Source organism: Schistocerca gregaria, chromosome 1 (assembly GCF_023897955.1).
Source record: "Schistocerca gregaria isolate iqSchGreg1 chromosome 1, iqSchGreg1.2, whole genome shotgun sequence".
Lineage (NCBI taxonomy): Eukaryota > Metazoa > Arthropoda > Insecta > Orthoptera > Acrididae > Schistocerca > Schistocerca gregaria.
The window spans coordinates 1,059,502,779-1,059,523,987 of NC_064920.1; the positions used below are offsets into that span (position 1 = coordinate 1,059,502,779).

Here is a 21,209-nt window from a genome sequence, read left to right on the forward strand (position 1 = left end):
AAGGTTCTGAGGATTCCTTGAAGCTCCGCCTGGACATCAGGAATGGGATTACCTTGGCAAACTTTGTATGTGGTGTTGTCTGAAAGCTGACGCACTCCCTCAGCCACATACTCCCGACGATCAAGTACCCCGGTCGTGGAACCCTTGTCCGCCGGAAGAATGACGATGGATCGGTCAGCCTTCAGATCACGGATAGCCTGGGCTTCAGCAGTGGTGATGTTGGGAGTAGGATTAAGGTTTTTTAAGAAGGATTGAGAGGCAAGGCTGGAGGTTAGAAATTCCTGGAAGGTCTGGAGAGGGTGATTTTGAGGAAGAGGAGGTGGGTCCCGCTGTGACGGAGGACGGAACTGTTGTGGGAATGACCAGCAACAAACTGTCCATTTGCATGAATGGATGTGGGAATGACCAGCAACAAACTGTCCATTCGCATGAATGAATGTGGGAATGACCAGCAACAAACTGTCCATTCGCATGAATGAATGTGGGAATGACCAGCAACAAACTGTCCATTCGCATGAATGAATGTGGGAATGACCAGCAACAAACGGTCCATTCACATGAATGAATGTGGGAATGACCAGCAACAAACTATCCATTCACATGAATGGACACAGGCAGACAGTGTTTGTTGGTAATGAGGATCACCCTGTGGCTAAACATGCCTTGGTGCACGGCCAGCACATCTTGGCACAGTGTTACACCGTCCGAGTTATCTGGATACTTCCCACTAACACCAACCTTTCAGAAATCCGGAGATGGGAACTTGCCCTTCAGTATATCCTCTCTTCTCGATATCAGCCAGGCCTCAAGCTCCGCTAATTTCAAGTTGCCATCGCTCATACCTCACCTGTCTTTCAACAACTTCTTTGCCTCTGTACTTCCGCCTCGACTGACATCTCTGCCCGAACTCTTTGCATTTACAAATGTCTGCTTGTGTCTGTGTATTTGTGCGAGTGTACACCTGTCCTTTTTTCCCCGTAAGGTAAGTCTTTCCGCTCCCGGGACTGGAATGACTCCTAACCCTCTCCCTTAAAACCCACATCCTTTTGTCTTTCCCTCTCCTTCCCTCTTTCCTGAAGAAGCAACTGTTGGTTGCGAAAGCTAGAATTTTGTGTGTATGTTTGTGTTTGCCAGCGCTTTTGTTTGGTAAGTCACATCATCTTTGTTTTCAGATATTATTTTCCCACATGGAATGTTTCCCTCTATTATATATATATATAAACAAAGATGATGTGACTTACCAAACAAAAGCGCTGGCAGGTCGATAGACACACAAACAAACACACAAAATTCAAGCTTTCGCAACCAATGGTTGCATCTTCAGGAAAGAGGGAAGGAGAGGGAAAGACGAAAGGATGTGGGTTTTAAGGGAGAGGGCAAGGAGTCATTTCAATCCCGGGAGCGGAAAGACTTACCTTAGGGGAAAAAAAGGACAGGTGTACACTCGCACACACACACACACACACACACACATATCCATCCGCACATACACAGACACAAGCAGACATTTGACAAATGTTATATATTATGTTGTGTTAATGGTAAGTAATGGAATCATAAGAAGATGGAAGAAAAGGGAATAAAGAAAAAATAAAAACAGCAGTGGTATTTGGTAAAAATCTATGAGATACTGTGTTTATTCTGGTTTTATGAAATATGATGAAAGTAAATTGGTGACATGGTTAAAGAATTTCTGTCAAATAAAGAGGTAAGGAAAACAGAAAATGAAAGGTGTCAGCATATGTGGAGGAGAAACTGCAGATTATCTGAAAACTATAATTAATATCTGAAGTTATCAGCTCATATGTGAAATTACTATAATTTGGTGCAGCAGCAGAGGCAATGTGCAGTAAAAACCACCTTGAATTCTAGGTGTTAATATGAACTGTGATATAATAGAAGTGTTTGTGTTCAGTGCAATCAGTATTTGCAGATAACTATCTAGCTACAGAAGTGCGTCATGGTACAGCCTCTTCTAACATTAAAACTTAAAACGTAGTTGCCTGGAGTAATTTGTGTGGGAAGAATAAGCAATATTTGCATGTATATCATCCTTCAGGCCAGAATCTCAAGAAATTTGATGGACTACAGTTAAATAATAGTTTTTCTAAGTGATGATTTTGTCTGATCAGCAATGAGAGTTAAGTTTGCCTTAGCATAAGGAACTGTTAATGTGGAGTGTTTTTCAGTAGAATCAATTTTCCATTGGGTAAGCAGAGCAGGTGTTTATTTATTACATAATGAAGCGAAAATGAAATAATGAATAATATTAGGGTCTTAATGGTTAGGTAGCCAGTCTGCAATTTTTTTTTCTTTTTCTTTTTTTTTTTTTTTTTGAACGCGCTCCACTACCCAATGAGGTAAGAAATGTAAGTAAAATAATGGAGCTGACAGACATGACTGACTAATGAAAAAGATAACTGTATACAAACAAATGTGGTGTAACTATATTGATGATCAATTTTTGAACTAGGCGACACTGGTACTGTGTATATTGTGCAATTCATGACACTGCAACTGGGAACTGGGAATGAGAGCTTAACAGAAAGAGCAATACTTTAGTGAGGTACAAGTCGTATAATGCTGCATTATCAGATCTATCTCTGAAAGCTTCTATTTTTGTTCTGAGGAATTACGAGCTTAAAGTGGTAATACTGGAATGAAGAACAATACTTTTGCTGATTAACTGACAGTTGTGGTGCTGGAGTGATGTGAATACCCTGTCAGGTCAACTATTTGCTAACATTTTGTGAATTTGTAAGGATTTAATTTTCTGGTTGAATGAGAGCAGTACTCAGAGTTGAGTGGAGAAGTAGGGCAATGATTTGGTACAACTTTCATCCCCTTAATTTTGATTTGAGTAGTAATTAAGTTCTGTGATGATGGCTCTATTCTGTTTTCATAATGTAATGATTAGTAAATCTATGCTACTGCACATCTTGAGTTTTTGCTAGAGGTACTGTATATATTTTGGACATTAAGGTGATATGAGTCCATGGATGGTGTGAATTTCAAACTTGGACTTGGCATTTTAGTGAATTTGCAAATGGAAAAGAAATCCAAATCTTTTAAGTTTAACCAGTTTGAGATAGAGTTATGACCTAGAGTAATGTTTTGTAGTGTAATTTGCACTTGATTTTAAATTTTTACTAGTCCTCACCTTTCGTACTTTAGTCAATTTTATTGCTAATTATTGTAATGTTTTGAGGATTGTGTAATGTACTTATTTATAAAGTAATGACTACTATTTGCCAGTAGTGTGAAACATTTTTTCTTATACTTAGTTAGAGACAAAAGTGAGTGTACTAAAGTAGGGTATTTTGTCTAATTTTTTCACATACTGGGGTGGAGGAGAACCGCCTCCAAGGGAACAGACAGCAGTATGTTCCGTTTATAACTGCCATTTAGACCTATTGAAGGCACAGATGACTTGGCAAGAAAATGTGTTAAGGCTCATTAAAAGAGTGCAAGTGCTTGTGCAAAATACTAAACATTGAAAAAGTGAAATTTTCTGTCTGAAAATGAACTGCAAGGTGCAATGCAATTTAACTTTCCACATCCTATGATCATTTATTCATTGAAGCAAGACAGGACTTTTATAAAGTGATACGTATCTTAGAATATAATCTTTGTTCATCCAAAAAGGACATCACTCATGATGAACATGCCTATTTTTATTAAAAATATAATTTGTGGATTTTTGTGCCACTGTACAATACACTATATGAAAATAGTTTGTTTGGAGATTTTTTATATGGCCAGTTCTTATACGTAGAAACTTGAAAAAGATATGTACCGTAATTTCTGATAAGGAAATTTCTTATGCAATATTTTTTTGTGTGTAGAATGTTAAACCCACTTTCTGGGGTCACTTCTGGTCATTGAATTGTCCAGTTAGCTAATTGCCATATCTATCTGATCAATTCAATGAGGGGGTAATGTGACGAAGCAAGCTGGGGTCTCTCTCTACTTCCTTTCTTGTTTTGCCATCTGCTTCCTTAAATTCATTGTATTTTCAGTTTTGCCTAATTACCGTTAAAATGTACGAGTATAATCTGCCCTTCCATGAAAGAGAAAGGTTGGTCCTCGGTCTTAAGGAATGTAGCACCAGGTCTCATTTTGTGCTTAGTTTTACGTATGTAATTAATTTTCTAATTTACTTTGACCATTCCTAGTTAATATCTTTTGCCACAGATCATTAGAGGGTGAAATCAACAATTGTTTCATGACTTAGATTCTATTGTTGACTTATAAATATAAATTCTGTGCTAATTAGAAACAACTGGAAGAAGAACTATTAGGATTCTTAAAGCATTTATTTGGCTTTATTTCAGAACATATTAGCAAAGCCAGCCCTTAATTAATTCCAAAATAATAAACCAGGTTTGTCAAAGTATTGTTTGTATAACTATATCTATTAATTTAATTATGTAGAAAAATAATTCGGCCTAATCCTTGAGGTAGAAGGAATTTTTTGATGTATTCAGTTAATTGAATGAGTTATGTTTTAATTGTAATTTCTGTAACTTAAACACTAAACAATGTATATTTTCAGTGCCTATTATTGTGAGCATATATAAACGAGCGATTTTTGGTCCCGATACAGTCTGTCCATGGCTGATTTTCAGATGTGAAAAATGTATTGGTTAGATTAACAACAATGCATCAACTTAACAGTGGAATAAGTGTAACACAAATAAGCCATGTGTTAGAACAATTAATAACAATGTCTGGTTAATTTAGTTTGAAAAATAGTGTCAAATGTATCGTATTATTCTGCAAGAACTGCGAACTCTGTGGTTATGTTTTTATGGCTCATAGATGTTCAACAGCAAACTATTGTAGCAGTATGCTGACGTTGCCTGCAACCTATTAATGAGGCTTATCAACATTTACCAATAGTGAACTGGCCATATAATTGTGTGATATTGGGGGGTTGTGAACAATGAAAGTAAAGGACTGTGAAACGCAATTGTGCAACTGGCAGCTACATCATTTACACAGTAGTTAGTGTTTAACTTCCACCTCCCCATTTAACAGCCATTATAACAATGCAGTACGTGGACGCCAAGGACTATCAACAAAGAAATAAAGCAGTCAAATGTCACAAACAGTATTCAGTCAAAAGATATGCCAGAGTGGAAGTGAGTTGCAACAGAGCCAGCCACAGGCAGGCAAGAGTTTTATGTACTTCAAAGCAAAATACGGCTGACAGGCATTGCAACACGGAGGGAGCCAGATGGGTCGGTATAGCAACAGCCAATGATGTAATGTGCTGGCAGAAAGACAGAAGCCTTTTCTCACTTACGACCACAGAAATGCCTAGTATACATACTTTAAGCCCTAAATAAATGCAGTCTGGAGTTTGAATGAAATCAGCCACTTGTGTACTAAAATATTCTTGTCTCAGTATCACTGACTACACCGTATGCGTGCGACAACCAGAGCGACGTCCTGAAATCCAGTACGGGGTCCGCTGTTCAATCACGGGACAGGGCAGCCTGCCCTTTGCCACGAGAGAGCCACTGCCAAAGCAGAGAGCTGCCCGCTCGATTAAGGGGAAGTCACGGCTGCCCACGCAGTACTGTCAGTTGCACTGCCGTGCTGTCAACATGGTTGCACAGCGAACATTATTATTGTTATCTTCAAGTCACTGTGTCCCACAGTACATAGTCAGATTGAATGTATGCTGTATTAAGGCGACATTTCTAACATAATTATAAAATAATTTATGGATGAGTACACAATTAAGTAACCAGCTAGTTAAGTATTCACAATAAACTCAAAGATGAAAGTTGGCAAGCAATTCCAGCACTTCAACGGTACCTTAAAATGAAACCTAGCATCCTGTGACATCTCTTCTGTCAATTGGAAGTAACCTGTCTTGTAAAGTAAGGAGTGGTGACACAAAACAGACATGCTGAAGCATTTGAAAAGATGCATACGGATAATTTTCATATCAAAGACCACATTGATAAAAATACCTACACTGCTAATCACAACAATCAGCAGTTCTGTCTGATCTGAAATTGTATCTTCCTGAGTAAGCTTGGCTCTGCTGGGCATATCTGCACACACTTCAGAAGAAATCCAAAGTATTGCAAGCAGGAGACACGTCAAAGACGACATAATACCAATAATGTGTGAGCAATATGAACATTTATAAGGATACACTAGATGCTTCTCAAAGATGTGAAGATGATCTTCAGTGAAAATATAGAATAATTTTATTATATCACAGCTGCAATCATATTATCATTCCATTACTTCACACGGCTAGTCTGGTTTTGGCACGTGTGCCATTCAATGACGCCCCAAAATAATAAAGTAGTAAAACAAAAGTATGACACACTTTTCATGCCTATTATTGCAGCTTACTCAAGGCTGTTGATATGACTCTACCACTGACACTGTCCGTATCATGATGGCAATGCAGCATACTGACACAAACCAATGTTGCCGTACCTTCTGATATGACACACCAGTAACAACAGCAGCAGCAGCAGCAGCAGCAGCAGCTTCTGCAAAACAATCACTAAGGTGCTATTTATGTGTGTCCATCATCTGGCCAGTATTTGCTGGGTAGTTATAACTCTTTTGTCAGCTGGCATTTGTACATGGAAGTTCACAGTTCAATACCACCCATGCTGTCCTGACTCACCACTACTCCCAGCACTACAGTCCAAGAGAGGTTAATGACAGAATGCACTAGCAGGATGTGGGTACATACTCATCTCTGATAGTCCACTGAAAGTCCTCTTGTTAATAACAGAGTCCAATTCAGCTACTGCCAACTTCTTGACAGGACTCTGATCTCTACGATCACCCAAAATGCCAGGGTGGGGGGAGATGTGCCATCCTGGCTAAAAGAACAGCTTCCCATCCCTGTAGTAAATGCCATACAAACCCTTACCTGCTACATTTTGGATGTTAGTATATTCTTTAATATGAAAATAACAAAACTTTCATTTCAATATTTAAAATGTATTGGTAACACCAACTAGTTACAGAAAAATGTAAACCAGTGAAAATGCATAAAATATAACAGCATAAACAGGAATGAATGACATTTTTCTACATAGATGAGCATTCATAAACAGTGTTGCCTATTGTCACATTGCTAGGCTTCTAAGTAACGATGACAGTGACAAAGTATTGAAGCCAGTGATGTTAGTTGTTGACCAAATGGAAGTATATGGCTCTAGAGACCTTTTCAAGTCTCAAACATCTACGTACAGTAAGGCCCATTACCGAATGGATTTAATAGTATAAAAATTTTATTTTATTTTTCCCTTTATGTTCTCAATGCCTTCTAGCTGGCTGCTAGTTGCAGCATATCCGTCACATTGCACAAAACTGGACAGAACCACATTGAAACTCACGTGTTGAACCATCAGCAGCTAAACTCCCATGTTGCTGACGAGGTACACTAACAAACTGCGCGTCTACAACTTGGCTGTCCAATAGGGAGGGTTGGAGGCGGTCACATGGGGGTGGAACAGCGGCCAGCTGCCAGGAGCAGACACGCCGTCCGCCCTCTTCTGCTCGCAGCTTCTGACCAGACTAGACACTCTCCTCTCCTGCTCTCTTGGGCAGCAGCCCATTCAGTTTTGGCAGCTTCTCTAGGCCTGCTTTTTTTTGTTTACTGCATTAAATCACCATGCCCTTATAAAATATTTAACTTCCTCGCCTCAACACGTGCCCACTGCTTTCCCTTCCTCGCCAATCCTGACACTTTAACATCTATGATTTACTACGCAGACTGAAGCAATGAATGAAAATTTCTATCAAGGCCAGGATTTGAACCCGTGTCTCCTGCTCATTAGGCAAATGCGCTAACCACTATGCTACCCTGGCACAGTAGCTTTTCACAACTGCACAGACTACCCCCCACAAATCAAATTCCCATTCACATCTCAGTGCACTTGGCATTCCCACTCAACTCTAACAGCATTGCTGAGGTTCTGCAGCTGTATTGGGATGGCGCCTCAGTATCGAACAAAACAGGGAATCTGCCTAAAACTCAGCCATAGGTGCTTTTAATGAAATGAAACTATGCAGTTCCAGAGACCTTTTCAAGTCTCAAAAATCTATGCTGTATATATCCAGACTGAAGTAGCAAATTAAAATTGCAACAAGGCTGGGATTTGAACCTGCATCTCCTGCTGACTAGGCAAATGCACTAACCACTAAGCCACGCTAACACAGAGGCTTTGCACAACTGCACGGACTGCCCTAGCAAATCTCTCTGTCCTCAATCCAAGATTTCTGAAACCATATAGTTCCATCTGATTAAAAGCATCTGTGCCCTAGTTTCAGTCAGAATACCCCTTTTCGTTCGATGCTGAGCTGCTATTCGCATACAACTGGAGTGCCACTGCAATGCTGTTCGAGTTTAGGGGGAAGATCAAGTGGCCTGAAGCATGAATGGGATTTTGGATTAAGGAGGGAGGTGTGCTGGAATAGTCTGTGTAGTTGTGTAAAGCCATTGTGCCAGGGTGGCATAGGGGTTAGTGTATTTGCCTAATAAGCAGGAGACTCGGGTTCAAATCCTGGCCTTGGTACAAATTTTCCTTCATGGCTTCAGTCTACATATATACATGTTAGTTGGTGACATCACACTGGTAGGCAGTAAGAAGATGGCATAAAGGTATCAAAACCAGTCTAACAGCATTAGGTGCGACGGAGACTGTGATACAATAAAATTTTTCAGACGTAAGCAATTGTTGTTGCTTTCCCACTTTGGCTACTGTAAAGAATAAAGAGCAACAAATATGAATGTATAAAACTGCCAATATGGACCTCTCTATCTGAGAAACAGGCCTCACACATTCTGTAAAAGACGCCAATGTTTACCAGAACTCTCTGTAGTATATCACTTGCACTTTTTTATTTATTTTTCCATCTTTAGCACACATCACAAGTATTTATTTATGTCTCCAAAGTAAGCGGATTAGAAATTTAAGTATTACTTACCTAGCACCCATCACAAACAGTGTTTCTTTAAGTATTCGAGATGGGTCTAGTTTTGAGCCCTCGGAACGACTAGAATCACTTTTTGGTATTTTTATAGGTATAGTCCGATCACAGAGCCCACTTGGAAGCCTTGTCTTACTCCTCTTTCTACGAGCAGACTGACTTGTCTCTGAATCTGTATCAGATTCCTTTCTTCTTCTCAACAGTGGACTCTGCAAAACAAAAACAATGACAAATTTAAGATTTCAAACATCTCAAAAGATGGAGATCACAACAAGCCTTCTTATGACTAAGCAACATTGTTACTCTGACATTAAGGATATTAATTATCCTCTGAGCTATAACCCAGAGGTAGCAGCCTGAGGGAGGCATGTCACCAACAATTCATGTCTCTCTGTATCTCCTCCATGTCTGAACAACATCGTTTCGGTTCACTCCAAGACGCCTGGACACTTCCCTTGTTGAAAGCCCTTCTTGGCACAAAGTAACAATGCAGACGCGATCAAACCGCAGTATTGACCATTGACCGTCTAAGCATGGTTGAACTACAGACAACACAAGCCCTGTACCTCCTTCCTTGTGGAATGACTGGAACTGATAGGCTGTCGGACCCCCTCCATCTAATAGGTGCTGCTCATGCATGAATGCTTACATCTTTGGGCGGGTTTAGTGACACCTCTGAACAGTCAAAGGAATGTGTGTGTGTTACAATATCCACAGTCAACATCTTCAGGATTTCTGAGAACCGCCTTGATGCAAAACTTTTTTTGATGTGTATATTTGAGGTAACCAAGAAACTGCATACGACAAGTCAGGAGTCAGTTGTCAGTAGCCAATCAGAATGCTCGTCATAAATAAAGTTTTGCTTGTATTTTGTTTCACAAGACAGAATTTAAGTAAATCGTCAGGCTTTTTGGCAAAACTGGTAATAAAAGATAGAAGTAGGTTATTGCAAAGGAGTATGTGTATCTGAGGTTATGCTACTCATCAATCTATTGCAGCAACCATACTTTTGTGTTGAGATTCACTGGCTTTGCTAACTCACCAACAAACTGTCACATTCCAACATATCCTATTTTTTCCATCCATATTCGTTGGATTCACCAACTCTAAACCAAGCGGCACATTTCAACTTAACCTAGAGCTCAAGACACTACAGGTCAGTCAGTCAGCAAATCTAGTTGGGTTCACCAACTTGAAACCAGAGCACTTACCCACAAAAGGCAAAAATCACGGGTTTGAGTCCCGGGGCGGCACACAGTTTTGGTCTGCCAGGAAGTTTCATACCGGTTGGTTGGTTTAAAAGAGGGGGCATGGGACCAAACTATGAGGTCATTGGTCCCTTGTTCCTAATAAAACAATGCCACAAGTGTGAGAATAAAACAGATGAGACATGTAACACGAAATGGAAAGAAATGAAAATCCACAACAACAAAGGAAAGGCAACAAACACTAGAAGGAACAAAAGAGGACAAGAAAACAACAGAGAGATGCTAGAAATTGAAGAAGGTAAAACAAGAAAGCAGATTACAGTGGCTGGCCGGTCACGAGAATAAAAAGGAAAAGCCAGCCACTCTGCAACACATTAAAACCTCCACCCTAAAAGCACTAGGGTGGAGGGCACAGAGAGACAAAGGACATGCACTAAAACTTAGACCAAATGATAAAACCCACCCCCACGAATAAAACGTAAAACTAAATCAGCCAATGAGGCGTTGTCAAATAAAATGAGCGGCAAGGAGTCCGGTAACCCAAGATTTCATCACTGGGGAGTCAAAGTGGTACAGTGCACCAAAATATGGGCCACTGTCAACCGGGCGCCACACCGACACTGAGGCAGGTCTTCACGGGGTAAGATGTAGCCATGGGTTGCCCAAGCGTGGCCAAAGCGAAGCCGGCAGAGGACAACTGATTCCCTGCGCGAGACCCGCATGGAAGGCTTCCACACATTCCTAGTCTCCTTAACGACACGCAGTTTGTTGTGCACACTGTTTAGCCATTCTGTCTCCCAAAGCTGAAAAACCCTGTGGCGTAAGTCAGAACGCAGGTCAGGTTCACAGATGCCCATTTCCAGAAGCGATTTCCGCATAGCCTGTTTAGCCAGCCTGTCGGCAAGTTCATTGCCTGGGATGCCGATGTGTCCTGGAACCCACACCAACACCACCAAATGACGGGACTGGTCCGACTGGTCCAGGGCATACAGGGCATAGATAGACTCCTGGATGGACGCCACCAAAGGATGGCGTGGGTAACACTGGTCGATAGTTTGTAGGCTGCTCAAGGAGTCAGTACACAGAAGAAACGATTCCTCGGGGCATGAACAGATATGCTGAAGCACAAGAGATATGGCGGCCAGCTCTACAGTGAGTGCACTGTAGCTATCTGGCAACGAATTCTGTGGACAAAGGCGAAGACAACATTACCATCAACCATTGAACCATTGGTGTAAACCACCTCAGAGCCCTGGAATACTTCAAGAATCGAGAGGAAATGACAGCAGAGAGCCACAGTGTTAACGGAGTCCTTGGGGCCATGCGAATGGTCCAGGCTAAGCTTTGGCCTAGAGCTACACCATGGAGGTGAACATGAATGGATCTCGAAGAGGTGGTGAAGGGAAGGAATCCAGTTCAGACAGAAGCGATTGCACGTGAACCACAATCATTAGCCCTGACCTGGGTCGCCTATGCGAGAGGTGAACCGAAGTGGTTGGGAAAAGAAGATGGTGATTAGGATGTTCAGTAGAGTTATGAATGTGTACAACGTAACTGGCGAGCAGTTGTGCACGTTTGGTCTTCAATGAAGGGACTCCAGCCTCCACCAGTATGCTTGTCACCAGACTCATCATAAAAACCCCTGTCGCTAGTTGAACTCCGCAATGGCGCAATGGGTCCAGCAAACGCAATGCTGAGGGCGCTGCTGAACCATAAATCACACTTATTTAGTCAAGGCAGGATTGAACAAGGACTCTGTAGAGTTGCAACAGCATGGAGCGATCTGCACCACAGTTGGTGTTGCTCAAGCAGTGGAGGGCATTGAGGTGCTGCCAACAGTTCCATTTAAGCTGGAGAAGATGAGGAAGCCAAGTCAAACGAGCATCGAAAACCAGACCTAAGAATCGATATGTTGTTTCCATTACAGTGAGTGGATCATCATTAAGGTAAAGTGCTGGTTCCGGATGAACAATATGACACCGACAGAAATGCACTGTACATGTCTTCATGGTGGAAAACTGGAAGCCATGGGCTAGAGTCCATGACTGTACCTTGTGGATGGCTCCCTGTAGGCGATGCTCAGCAACACCAGTACTGGAGCAGCAGTACGAAATGCAGAAGTCGTCTGCACACAGAGAAGGTGAGAAGGAGGGCCCAACAGCTGATGCTAGACCGTTAATGGCCACTAAAAATAGAGAGATACTCAATACGGAGCCGTGCGGGGCTCCATTCTTCTGGATATGGATGGAACTATGGGAAGCACCAACTTGAACACAGAAAGTACGGAGCGACAGTAAGTTTTAGATAAAAATCGGGGGCAGGCCCAGGAGACCCCACTCTGACAATATGGCAAGCATATGATGTCACCAGGTCGTGTGGTATGCTTTACACAAGTCAAAAAAGATGGCAACCAGAAGCTGGCATCTGGAAAAGGCTGTTCGGATGGCAGACTCAAGGGACACAAGCTTATCAGTGGTAGAGCGACTCTGGCCAACTCAACTGCTGACACACCATACATTTCAGCAGTTTACAGAGAACGTTGGTGAGGGTGATGGACTGATAGCTTTCCACATAAAGTGGGTTTTTACCAGGTTTGAGCACTGGAATGATGGTGCCCTCCTGCCATTGTGATGGAAAGATGCCATTGCACCAGATCTGGTTGAAGAGGATGAGGATATGTCGCCTGTAGTCAGATGAGAGATGTTTAATCATCTGGCTGTGGATCCGATCAGGGCCCCTAATCTGTATCATTCATACCAATCGGTGTAGTAGGTTTGTCTTCGTAGTGATGTCGTTTTCGGTTCTTTACTGAAATATCCTATTCAGTAAGTTTCTGAGACCTGTTACCGAATGGTCCTCCCACGGATTTTACGAAAATTGTACCAAGAGGTTTTGGATTTCGGTGTGGCCCTGTTGATCGGTGAGCTGTGATTTACGTACACCTATAATTTGTTATTATTTAGTGGTTTTAGCTTTGGATTTAGTGATTGTGTTACTAAAGAATCACCAGAGGACGCATCCAGTAGGAAAGTGAGTTCACATAATAGACTATTATCCTTTGTTAGAAATATGGTTAGGGTAGGTTGTTACTGTGAATGATTACACAAAAAAAAGTTTTTGGTCGATATTCTCTCAAAATACATGTTATTTTTATGCAAATAAAGAGTTTAAAGATCATTAAATAACAAGACATCGGTTGTGCTTACGTATATTACATGAGTGTGAACTGACGTTACTAGTGATTTTGTGTACTTTTTCCCACAAATGGTATAGTTATTAATTATCGAAACGTATTTATAACTTGCAAGTAACAAAAGAAAGCTATCATGTGAAGCCTGATATTGGAAATCTTCGAAACAATCACGCATTTATGACTTACGCACCGCCGTTTGACAATGGAGTCAGCCTACATTCCGCTAGTAGAAAAATTTACCGCTTTGTTTACGTTGTTTAGAGTGGCCAAGTGGTTAGCGCGCGGTAATGTGAAATGAAAGAACACAGGTTCGTGCATGGGTGGTTGCAAAAAGTTTTTTTCCTCTTCATATATGCAACACATTCTGAGAGATTGTTATTCGTGTAAGTTAAGATTTTTCTGCAGTATTCGTTATTACATGTAAGAGCGCACTTCCTCAGTAATGATTTCATGATTTCTGTATGTTTAAAAAACAAAATATGAAATTGCTGGAGATGAAATTGCCGTGACTGAAACAACTGACAGTGATCTTTATATTTTTTCTTGTAAGGAATAATTCACAATTTTTTCGGAATATGTAGTGATTTCCGAGTATGCAGTTAGACAGGAATCTAAGAGCACAACATAAATTACTGGGAATGTAACTAGCAGCAGTCAAGAAATCTTGCTTGTCACAAGTATTTATCTGTGATCGAATCCTCAACAACAGTAGAGAGAGATGAACGATCTCCGTCATAATATTTTTAGATTGTAGCACCATATACGAAACAGTTTCATTTATGAGCTGAATGTCATAAACTTCGACAAACTGCACGAGCTATCAAAAAGGTGTTTTTTCAATTTTGTTTTTAAGACCCAAATCGTTGTCGTATCATATAGGGAAGTGGGCTACTTAATCATTTGGATCTCAAGGAGCGAGTTATAACCACATTCTGTTTATCTTCTTATTCTATGAAACTCTCAGAATCAATTTTTTGGGTGTTTTTATAGGTATATTAGTACAATGAGGTACTACACGCTATTCCTAACTCATTTCCCGAAACGTAAAATCCAAAAAACAATGTCAGTGTGAATGAGAATAAGATGACATAATGCGGCAGAATACAGTCAAATACGCTGTCATCATTATTCATGCATGGAAACATGCGGACAGGGAAACTGTAAAAATTTCTCTGCATTTCAGCTGAGAATCATGGAAATGGATATACTGCACCTGATACAGTTAAGGAGGAGGCAAGAGCGATGAAGGCGGGCACGTTGGCTCAATGGAATGTGGCGTCATGCGTTATGGCAACGTAAATGCAATTTTCAGTACTTCGAAGAATAGCGCGCCTTTGTCGTCTGCTAGCCACTTTGTGTTCGAGGCGCTGTGTGCACTGCAGTGCACATGCGCGGATCTGTGGCTGCCTGCTTTTGATTGGCTTGCGCGACGTGAATGGGCAACAGCGCTTTGGTTCTCTAGACCCGAACGGTATCACTTCCGAAATGCATACTGAATAACGCAAGGGCTCTAATTTGAGTACTAGACCATTCGGTGCTCTTGAGTACTGAAAAGATCGGCACAATGGCGAAAAGATACAGAATAGGCACCCGGGTCCAGGAGCTGTGCCGGGGCAATGTGCAAGGGCACTGAGGAGCTCCCACTCTGTAAATGAGGCGTTATAGGATTCACTGTGGCATGTAGTGAATGACAGGACATTCCCTTCCAGCCGCCATTTGAGAGTGCGAAAGGTTGGGGGGTAATTCTCTGATTCAGAGGTTCGAGCATTGGGGGGTAATTCTCCGATGCAGAGGTTCGAGCAAAGTGCTCAGCAAAGTCCTCGGCAATCACGTTTGCGTCGGTAAATAACGTGCCACCTATGGTAACACCAGGAACACCTGTTGGGGTCTGGTACCCGAAAATTCATTTGATCTTTGCCCACACTTGGGAAGGTAACATATGGCACCCAAAGGTCAAGACTTCTCTCTCCCAACTCTCCTACTTCTGTTGTTTGATATGTTGGTGAACACGGGCACGGAGCCATTTAAAGGCTATGAGGTGCTCCAGGGAAGAGTGCCGCTTATGCCACTGCAGAGCTCGCCGATGTTCCTTAGTTGCTTCAGCGACTTCCAGCGACCACCAAGGCACAGCCTTACACCGGGGGCACCCTAAAGAGCAAAGGTCGTGTTTTCTGCCACAGAAACAATTGTTGTAGTCACCTGCTCAACCATGACATCGATGTTATTGTGCGGGACAGACTCAACAATGACAGCAGAGGTGAAAGTTTCCCAGTCCACCTTGTTTGAAGCCCATCTGGGCAGGTGTCCGTGGGCTTGACGTTGGGGCAGTCAAAGGAAGATGGGGAAGTGGTCACTACCACACAGGTTGTTATGTGCTCTCCAGTGTCTAGATGGGAGAAGTCCTGGGCTGCAAATTGATAAATCAATGGCCGAGTAACTACCATGGGCCACACTGAAATGTGTGGTGGCCCCAGTATTTAAGAGGGAGAGGTCAAACTGAGGCACTAAAGTTTCGACATCTCTGCTTTGGCCAGTAAGCACGGTGTAACCCCACAAGGGGTATGGCCATTAAAATCTCCCAAAAGTAGGAAAGGTTTAGGGAGTTGATTAATCAGTGCAGCTAATACATTCAGGGGTACTGCACCATCTGGAGGAAGATATACATTGCAGACAGTTATTTCCTGTGTTGTCCTTATTCTGACAGCCACAGCTTCAGGAGGGGTTTGAAGGGGCACAGTGTCACTACAGACCGAGTTTCGAACATAAACGCAAACTTCACCTAACACTTGATTAGAGTCACTACGGTTCCTGTAATATCCCTTATAGCCGCAGAGGGCAAGGATCCGCATTGCCGGGAAACAGGTTTCCTGGAGGGCAATGCAGATAGCAGGTGTAAAGCTTAACAGTTGCCGTAGCTCAGCCAGGTGGTGGAAAAAAACCACCACAATCCCACTGGAGGATGACGTCATCGTGAGACTGGGAAGGCATGGAACATTCAGTGAGGCAGTTTACGACTCAGAGTCATCTTCTGCCACCGACGTTTTGCTTGAGCAGTCTGTATCCATTGTGTCTGAGGGTCTGGTGAGATCCAAGACCTCAGCGGACGCCAGAATCTCTACCTCATCCTCAGATGCAGAGCTCGTAGGTAGCGGTGGTGTGGGTGCATCTGCTTTTTGGATGTCTCTTGCTGCTCCTTGGGTTTTCCTGGCTGGGAGGACTTCACTGGCTCAGTCTCCTGGACTGAGGATGAGTGTGAAGCCACTGGTGGGTGTCATCTTTCCCACTGGCAAAAACCTGGGAACTGAGTGACCCATGGGACCCCTTCCTAGTGAGAGAGGCCGAAAAAGACTTGTGCTTCTCCAGCTTACCTGATTATCCATCGGACCCCGGTGGACACGTCGGACAAAATGTACACCTCGCTGCTCTAAATTGGCGTGCAGATCATCGTCGAACTGCAAAAGAAGGTCTCTGAGAAATATGATACCCTGGACCATATTTAAGCTCTTATGGGGCGTGATGGTTACAGGAACATCCCCCAGCTTGTCACAAGCGAGTAACTCCCGAGACTGGGCACAGGAAGCTGTTTTGATCAAGACTGACCCAGATCTCATTTTGGACAAACCCTCCACCTTCCCGAACTTGTCCTTTAAATGCTCAACAAAAAACTGAGACTTCATCATCATGAAAGATTTTTCATCAGCTCTCGAACATACAAGGTAACGGGGGCAAATAATATCCGCTGCCATCCTCAGCCTGATGTTCCTCCCATGTTGTGGCCAGGGAGAGGAACGATTTGGGGTCGTACTTCTGTGTGTTGAATTGAGCTCGTGATCGCTTAGAGACTGCTGCTGTTTCACCACCCCTCAAGAGATGATGGACTATGCTTCATCAAATGTCATGTTCCCTGATGCCACCCTCTCCGATCAGGGGACCTCCTCACGGGTGCCACCCAGCCGCAGCAAAGGCCATCTGGCACGATGGCTGTTGCCGGGAGTCCTGATGCCCCAGGGGGATGGGCATCTACCCCTTGGCATACGTGGGGAGTTAACGGCCCAGGCATCAGCAGAGCGATCCCTGTGTGGCCGAGGGGCTACAATCAACAGGGTACATGGCGGCCCCACCACAATGGACTGACTATCATGCTGGATATCAGGTGCAGAGAAGTCCATGGTCATCGTTGACACAGAAATCAACACTGCATAGTGCATGGTGGAAAATGCACCCAGGAAGGTGTCTTCGCCCAAGAGATGGAGAATGGGCAGGACTGCAATGCGACAACAAGAAAGTGGGCTAAAGATCTCAATGCACGATGGACAAGATGCACCTTGTAAGATGCCCTTCCCCAATTGGCTTGCTAACTTTGGGAAAATTTTGAAGAGTGGAGGTCAAACCCTACAGGGGACCATCATATAAAGGCCTAAACATGTGAAACTCCCTTTAGTCGCCTTGTACAACAGGCAGGAATACCCCAGACCTGCAGGGGGGTCTACTGCAGACTGAAAAAATACCTTCTGGAACTCAAAGCCAAGTTGTCAAATTTCATCCTCACCTAGGTCTTGAGCTTCGCTATAAGTCACTCTGTCAGCAAGTCTAGTTTTCTTCAATTCACATTCACTAGGTTGACCAACTTACAACCAAACTGCCACGTACCAGCCTAATCTAGGCTTCAGGTTACAATATAGGTCAGTATGTCCCTATGAACTGTCACTTTTCAACCAAATGCCACACTAGTGATAACCATGACTAAGCTGCACTATTAAGTCCCAAAAGTAATCAACTATATCACAAAAGGTGATATACATTATTGTTAATATCAACAAATTGACACAAAAAGGTACTACTGTAATTGAAGTTGTACTTAAAAACAACGAAATTATTCTGGATTATAAATTCCGATCACTGCTTCCAAAAATTTAATAATTAAGTTGTTCCCATTGAATCACCTATTCCTGCTCATGTACTCAAAAAATAAGAACCAAAAAAGTTCTTTGTGTGCGCACCTGTAATTGGATCTTCAAAGTGTATTTTGTTGTTCACAGACAAGTAGATGTAGTCTTCATCTGATAATCAATTATATGACAGGAAATAATCAGATATCACAATTGTTCCTCACACCAAATATTTCTTAAGTATATTATAAGCACATAGTTGATTCTTTGTGGAACAACTTCTAAGAAATATTGCTTTCTCTTTCATCCCCGCCAAACACTCTTTTGCTACCACATTTACCCCTCATCCCCCAAGTAAGTCGCCATTAGTTATACAAGACATAACACACTTCACAACAAAAACTGCACCAGTTGAAGAATGTGCTTCAACAAATTTAACTCTTCAGAAATGAAGGAGCTACTACACTTCTTCAGCCACAATTACGTTATTTTTAAAACATAATTCAGCCTGCTTCTGACAACCCAATTCATCTGTTGTACGCTGCAGTGGCAACCATAGAACCATTTTCTGCAATAACATGAAACACCATCACTTTGGACTTTTCTCAGAACTAATTCCGTAGGCAGAGATTACTTATTACAGAATCTTTCTCTAGCATTAAAACTTTGTTATAAACACCATTCTACAACTTCCCCCTGCAAATTAAAGTAACTGAGTTGAAGAGCATGAAACAATATCACAAAAATTCCTGATACTTCTGAGAAATGTACAAAAGACTAAACACAGTAAAAATCAAATACAGTAAACAATCTTAAAATTCACAGTAACCAGAACAGCTAAATTATTCTTATACTCTCTTTACTGAAAACAAATGTAATCAATTCCTGTCTTCCACCCAAAGATACATTAAATTAGTGATTCTCATTGCCTATTATGTATTATCAGTCAACTGGCTATGAAAAACCTCAAGAAATTGCCAACATCAGTATGCCATGTAAGAGCTGCTGACACTGTAAGTGCACTTTGGTCCACACACTTACCCTTGTTGCAGGCCTACCAAACCTATGATCGCTGATGCTGCCAGTTTCTGAATCACTAAGTTCATTTGATGGCGAACTACCCCTAGATTGTGGACCACTACAATACATTTGCTTCGCATCTTCCAAAATCTGACGGCATACTTCACGGATGTGATCTTCTGTTACAGAGCCTGCACCCAGGTTGTTACGAATATTGTCCACAGCAGGCTGGAAGAACTTCTGTGAATATTAACAAGGATGTTAATGATATGCACAACGCCTTGCAAAGATAAAATGAGAACAGTGTTAAACATCAAAACCATATGGACAAGAAAAAAAATCTACATCAGTTACAAAAGGTGGGCAAATCACTTTAAAAAAAGTATTAGCAATAACCTCCCCCCAGAGCCCAAGTTATACTGCTGTCTACCTTTAGCCTCATGTGTACACACTACGAAATAAGATTTGATGCTTTAACAGTTTCATTTTATTCCAGTTATTCTAAGGAACTAGAATTTTCATTAACAATACTGTCAAAGTTTACTTAAGCACTGTAATATGAAAGTACTGGTAACAGTGAACAGCAATACTAATTAATGTTAAGAGATCCAGTAATTTTCAAACAGAGTGGGGAGAGACAGTTGATGGAAAAGAGCAAGACATAGGGGAGACACAAAGGGGGAGAGGGAAGGACAGGTATAAGAGGGAAGGATAAAGAGGGAGAAGACGAAGTTAGGGAGAGGTGGAGGAGGTGGAGTGGGACAGTACGGGAGGACAGAAAAGGGAGAGAAAGACATTGTAATTACTTAACTGCTCACCTCCAGGTACTTCTTTATTACAAGATCAAGCTCTTTGTTGACAGCTGCCTGAATGTTCAGTCGGAGTATATCCAGTGATTTGGCAGCACTTGTGATGCATCGCCCGCGTATTCTATTCATTGGTAGATGTGTATGTGGTCGAAACGTTAAACGTGACCCCATCTGGCTATTTGACAAGTTTGAAAGTATCACCTGGCGCATATTGAAGGTGTTTCTCTGGTAAACAAAAATAAATAAATTATAAATAAAGCAACATGTTTCAATCAACGGTGCACACGTGCTTTACAGATATGAAAGTACTTAGCGCTATGAGCATGACCATATTATCAGCCTTATATAATACAGTACAAATGAAGAAGTTCAATATTGCATTATCTGGAAATAATGATTTCCAGTTAATAAACAATTATGTTAAAATTAGTAATATACATGAAATGTTCAGCAATTACAAAATTCTCTTACTATGAAGGAAGGAGGAACAATAGAAAACAACAACGCCAGTTTCTGTTGAATATAAAACTGTAAGCACGTGCGAGAGAGAGAGAGAGAGAGAGAGAGAGAGAGAGAGAGAGAGAGAGAGAGATTGAATGATGATTAAGGGTTTAACCTGCTGTCAGCAATGAGGTCATTAGAGAAGGAGTAATCGCTTGGTTTGGGGAAGGACTGGATAATATCTGACTCCTGTGCCACCCCTGTTGGTGTGAGTTTTGCAACAACAAAAAAGTCTTAAAATATTTTGCGCATTCCCACTCATTAATGTCTACATCTACATGTCCACTCTGCAACTCCCACTTAAGTGCCAAGCATAATTTTCTGAGGTAAATCATAATTTAGAAATAATGTGCTGATTGTGTAGAAGTGACAGACGTGAAAATTACCGAACTATCAGTTTAATAACTCACGGCTGCAAAATACTAACGCCAATTCTTTACAGATCTCGGGGAAGATCAGTTCGGATTCTGTAGAAATATTGGAACACGTGAGGCAATATTGACCCTACGACTTATCTTAGATGATAGATTAAGGAAAGGCAAACCTACGTTTCTAGCACCTGTAGACTTAGAGAAAGCTTTTGACAATGTTGACTGGAATACTCTCTTTC

At 41.8% G+C, this 21,209-nt stretch overlaps 1 protein-coding gene across 1 annotated transcript in view; it reads right to left on the reverse strand.

Annotated features, from left to right (window-relative positions):
- LOC126281201 (deoxynucleotidyltransferase terminal-interacting protein 1) overlaps window positions 1-21,209 on the reverse strand; it is a 120,143-nt gene that overhangs the window by 67,425 nt on the left and 31,509 nt on the right. Inside the window, exons 2-4 of the mRNA XM_049979940.1 lie at window positions 20,108-20,323; window positions 19,311-19,529; window positions 8,977-9,188 (exon numbers count right to left, since the gene is read on the reverse strand). Of these exons, the coding sequence (XP_049835897.1) occupies window positions 8,977-9,188; window positions 19,311-19,529; window positions 20,108-20,323 (647 nt within the window). The remainder of the gene's footprint in view (window positions 1-8,976; window positions 9,189-19,310; window positions 19,530-20,107; window positions 20,324-21,209) is intronic.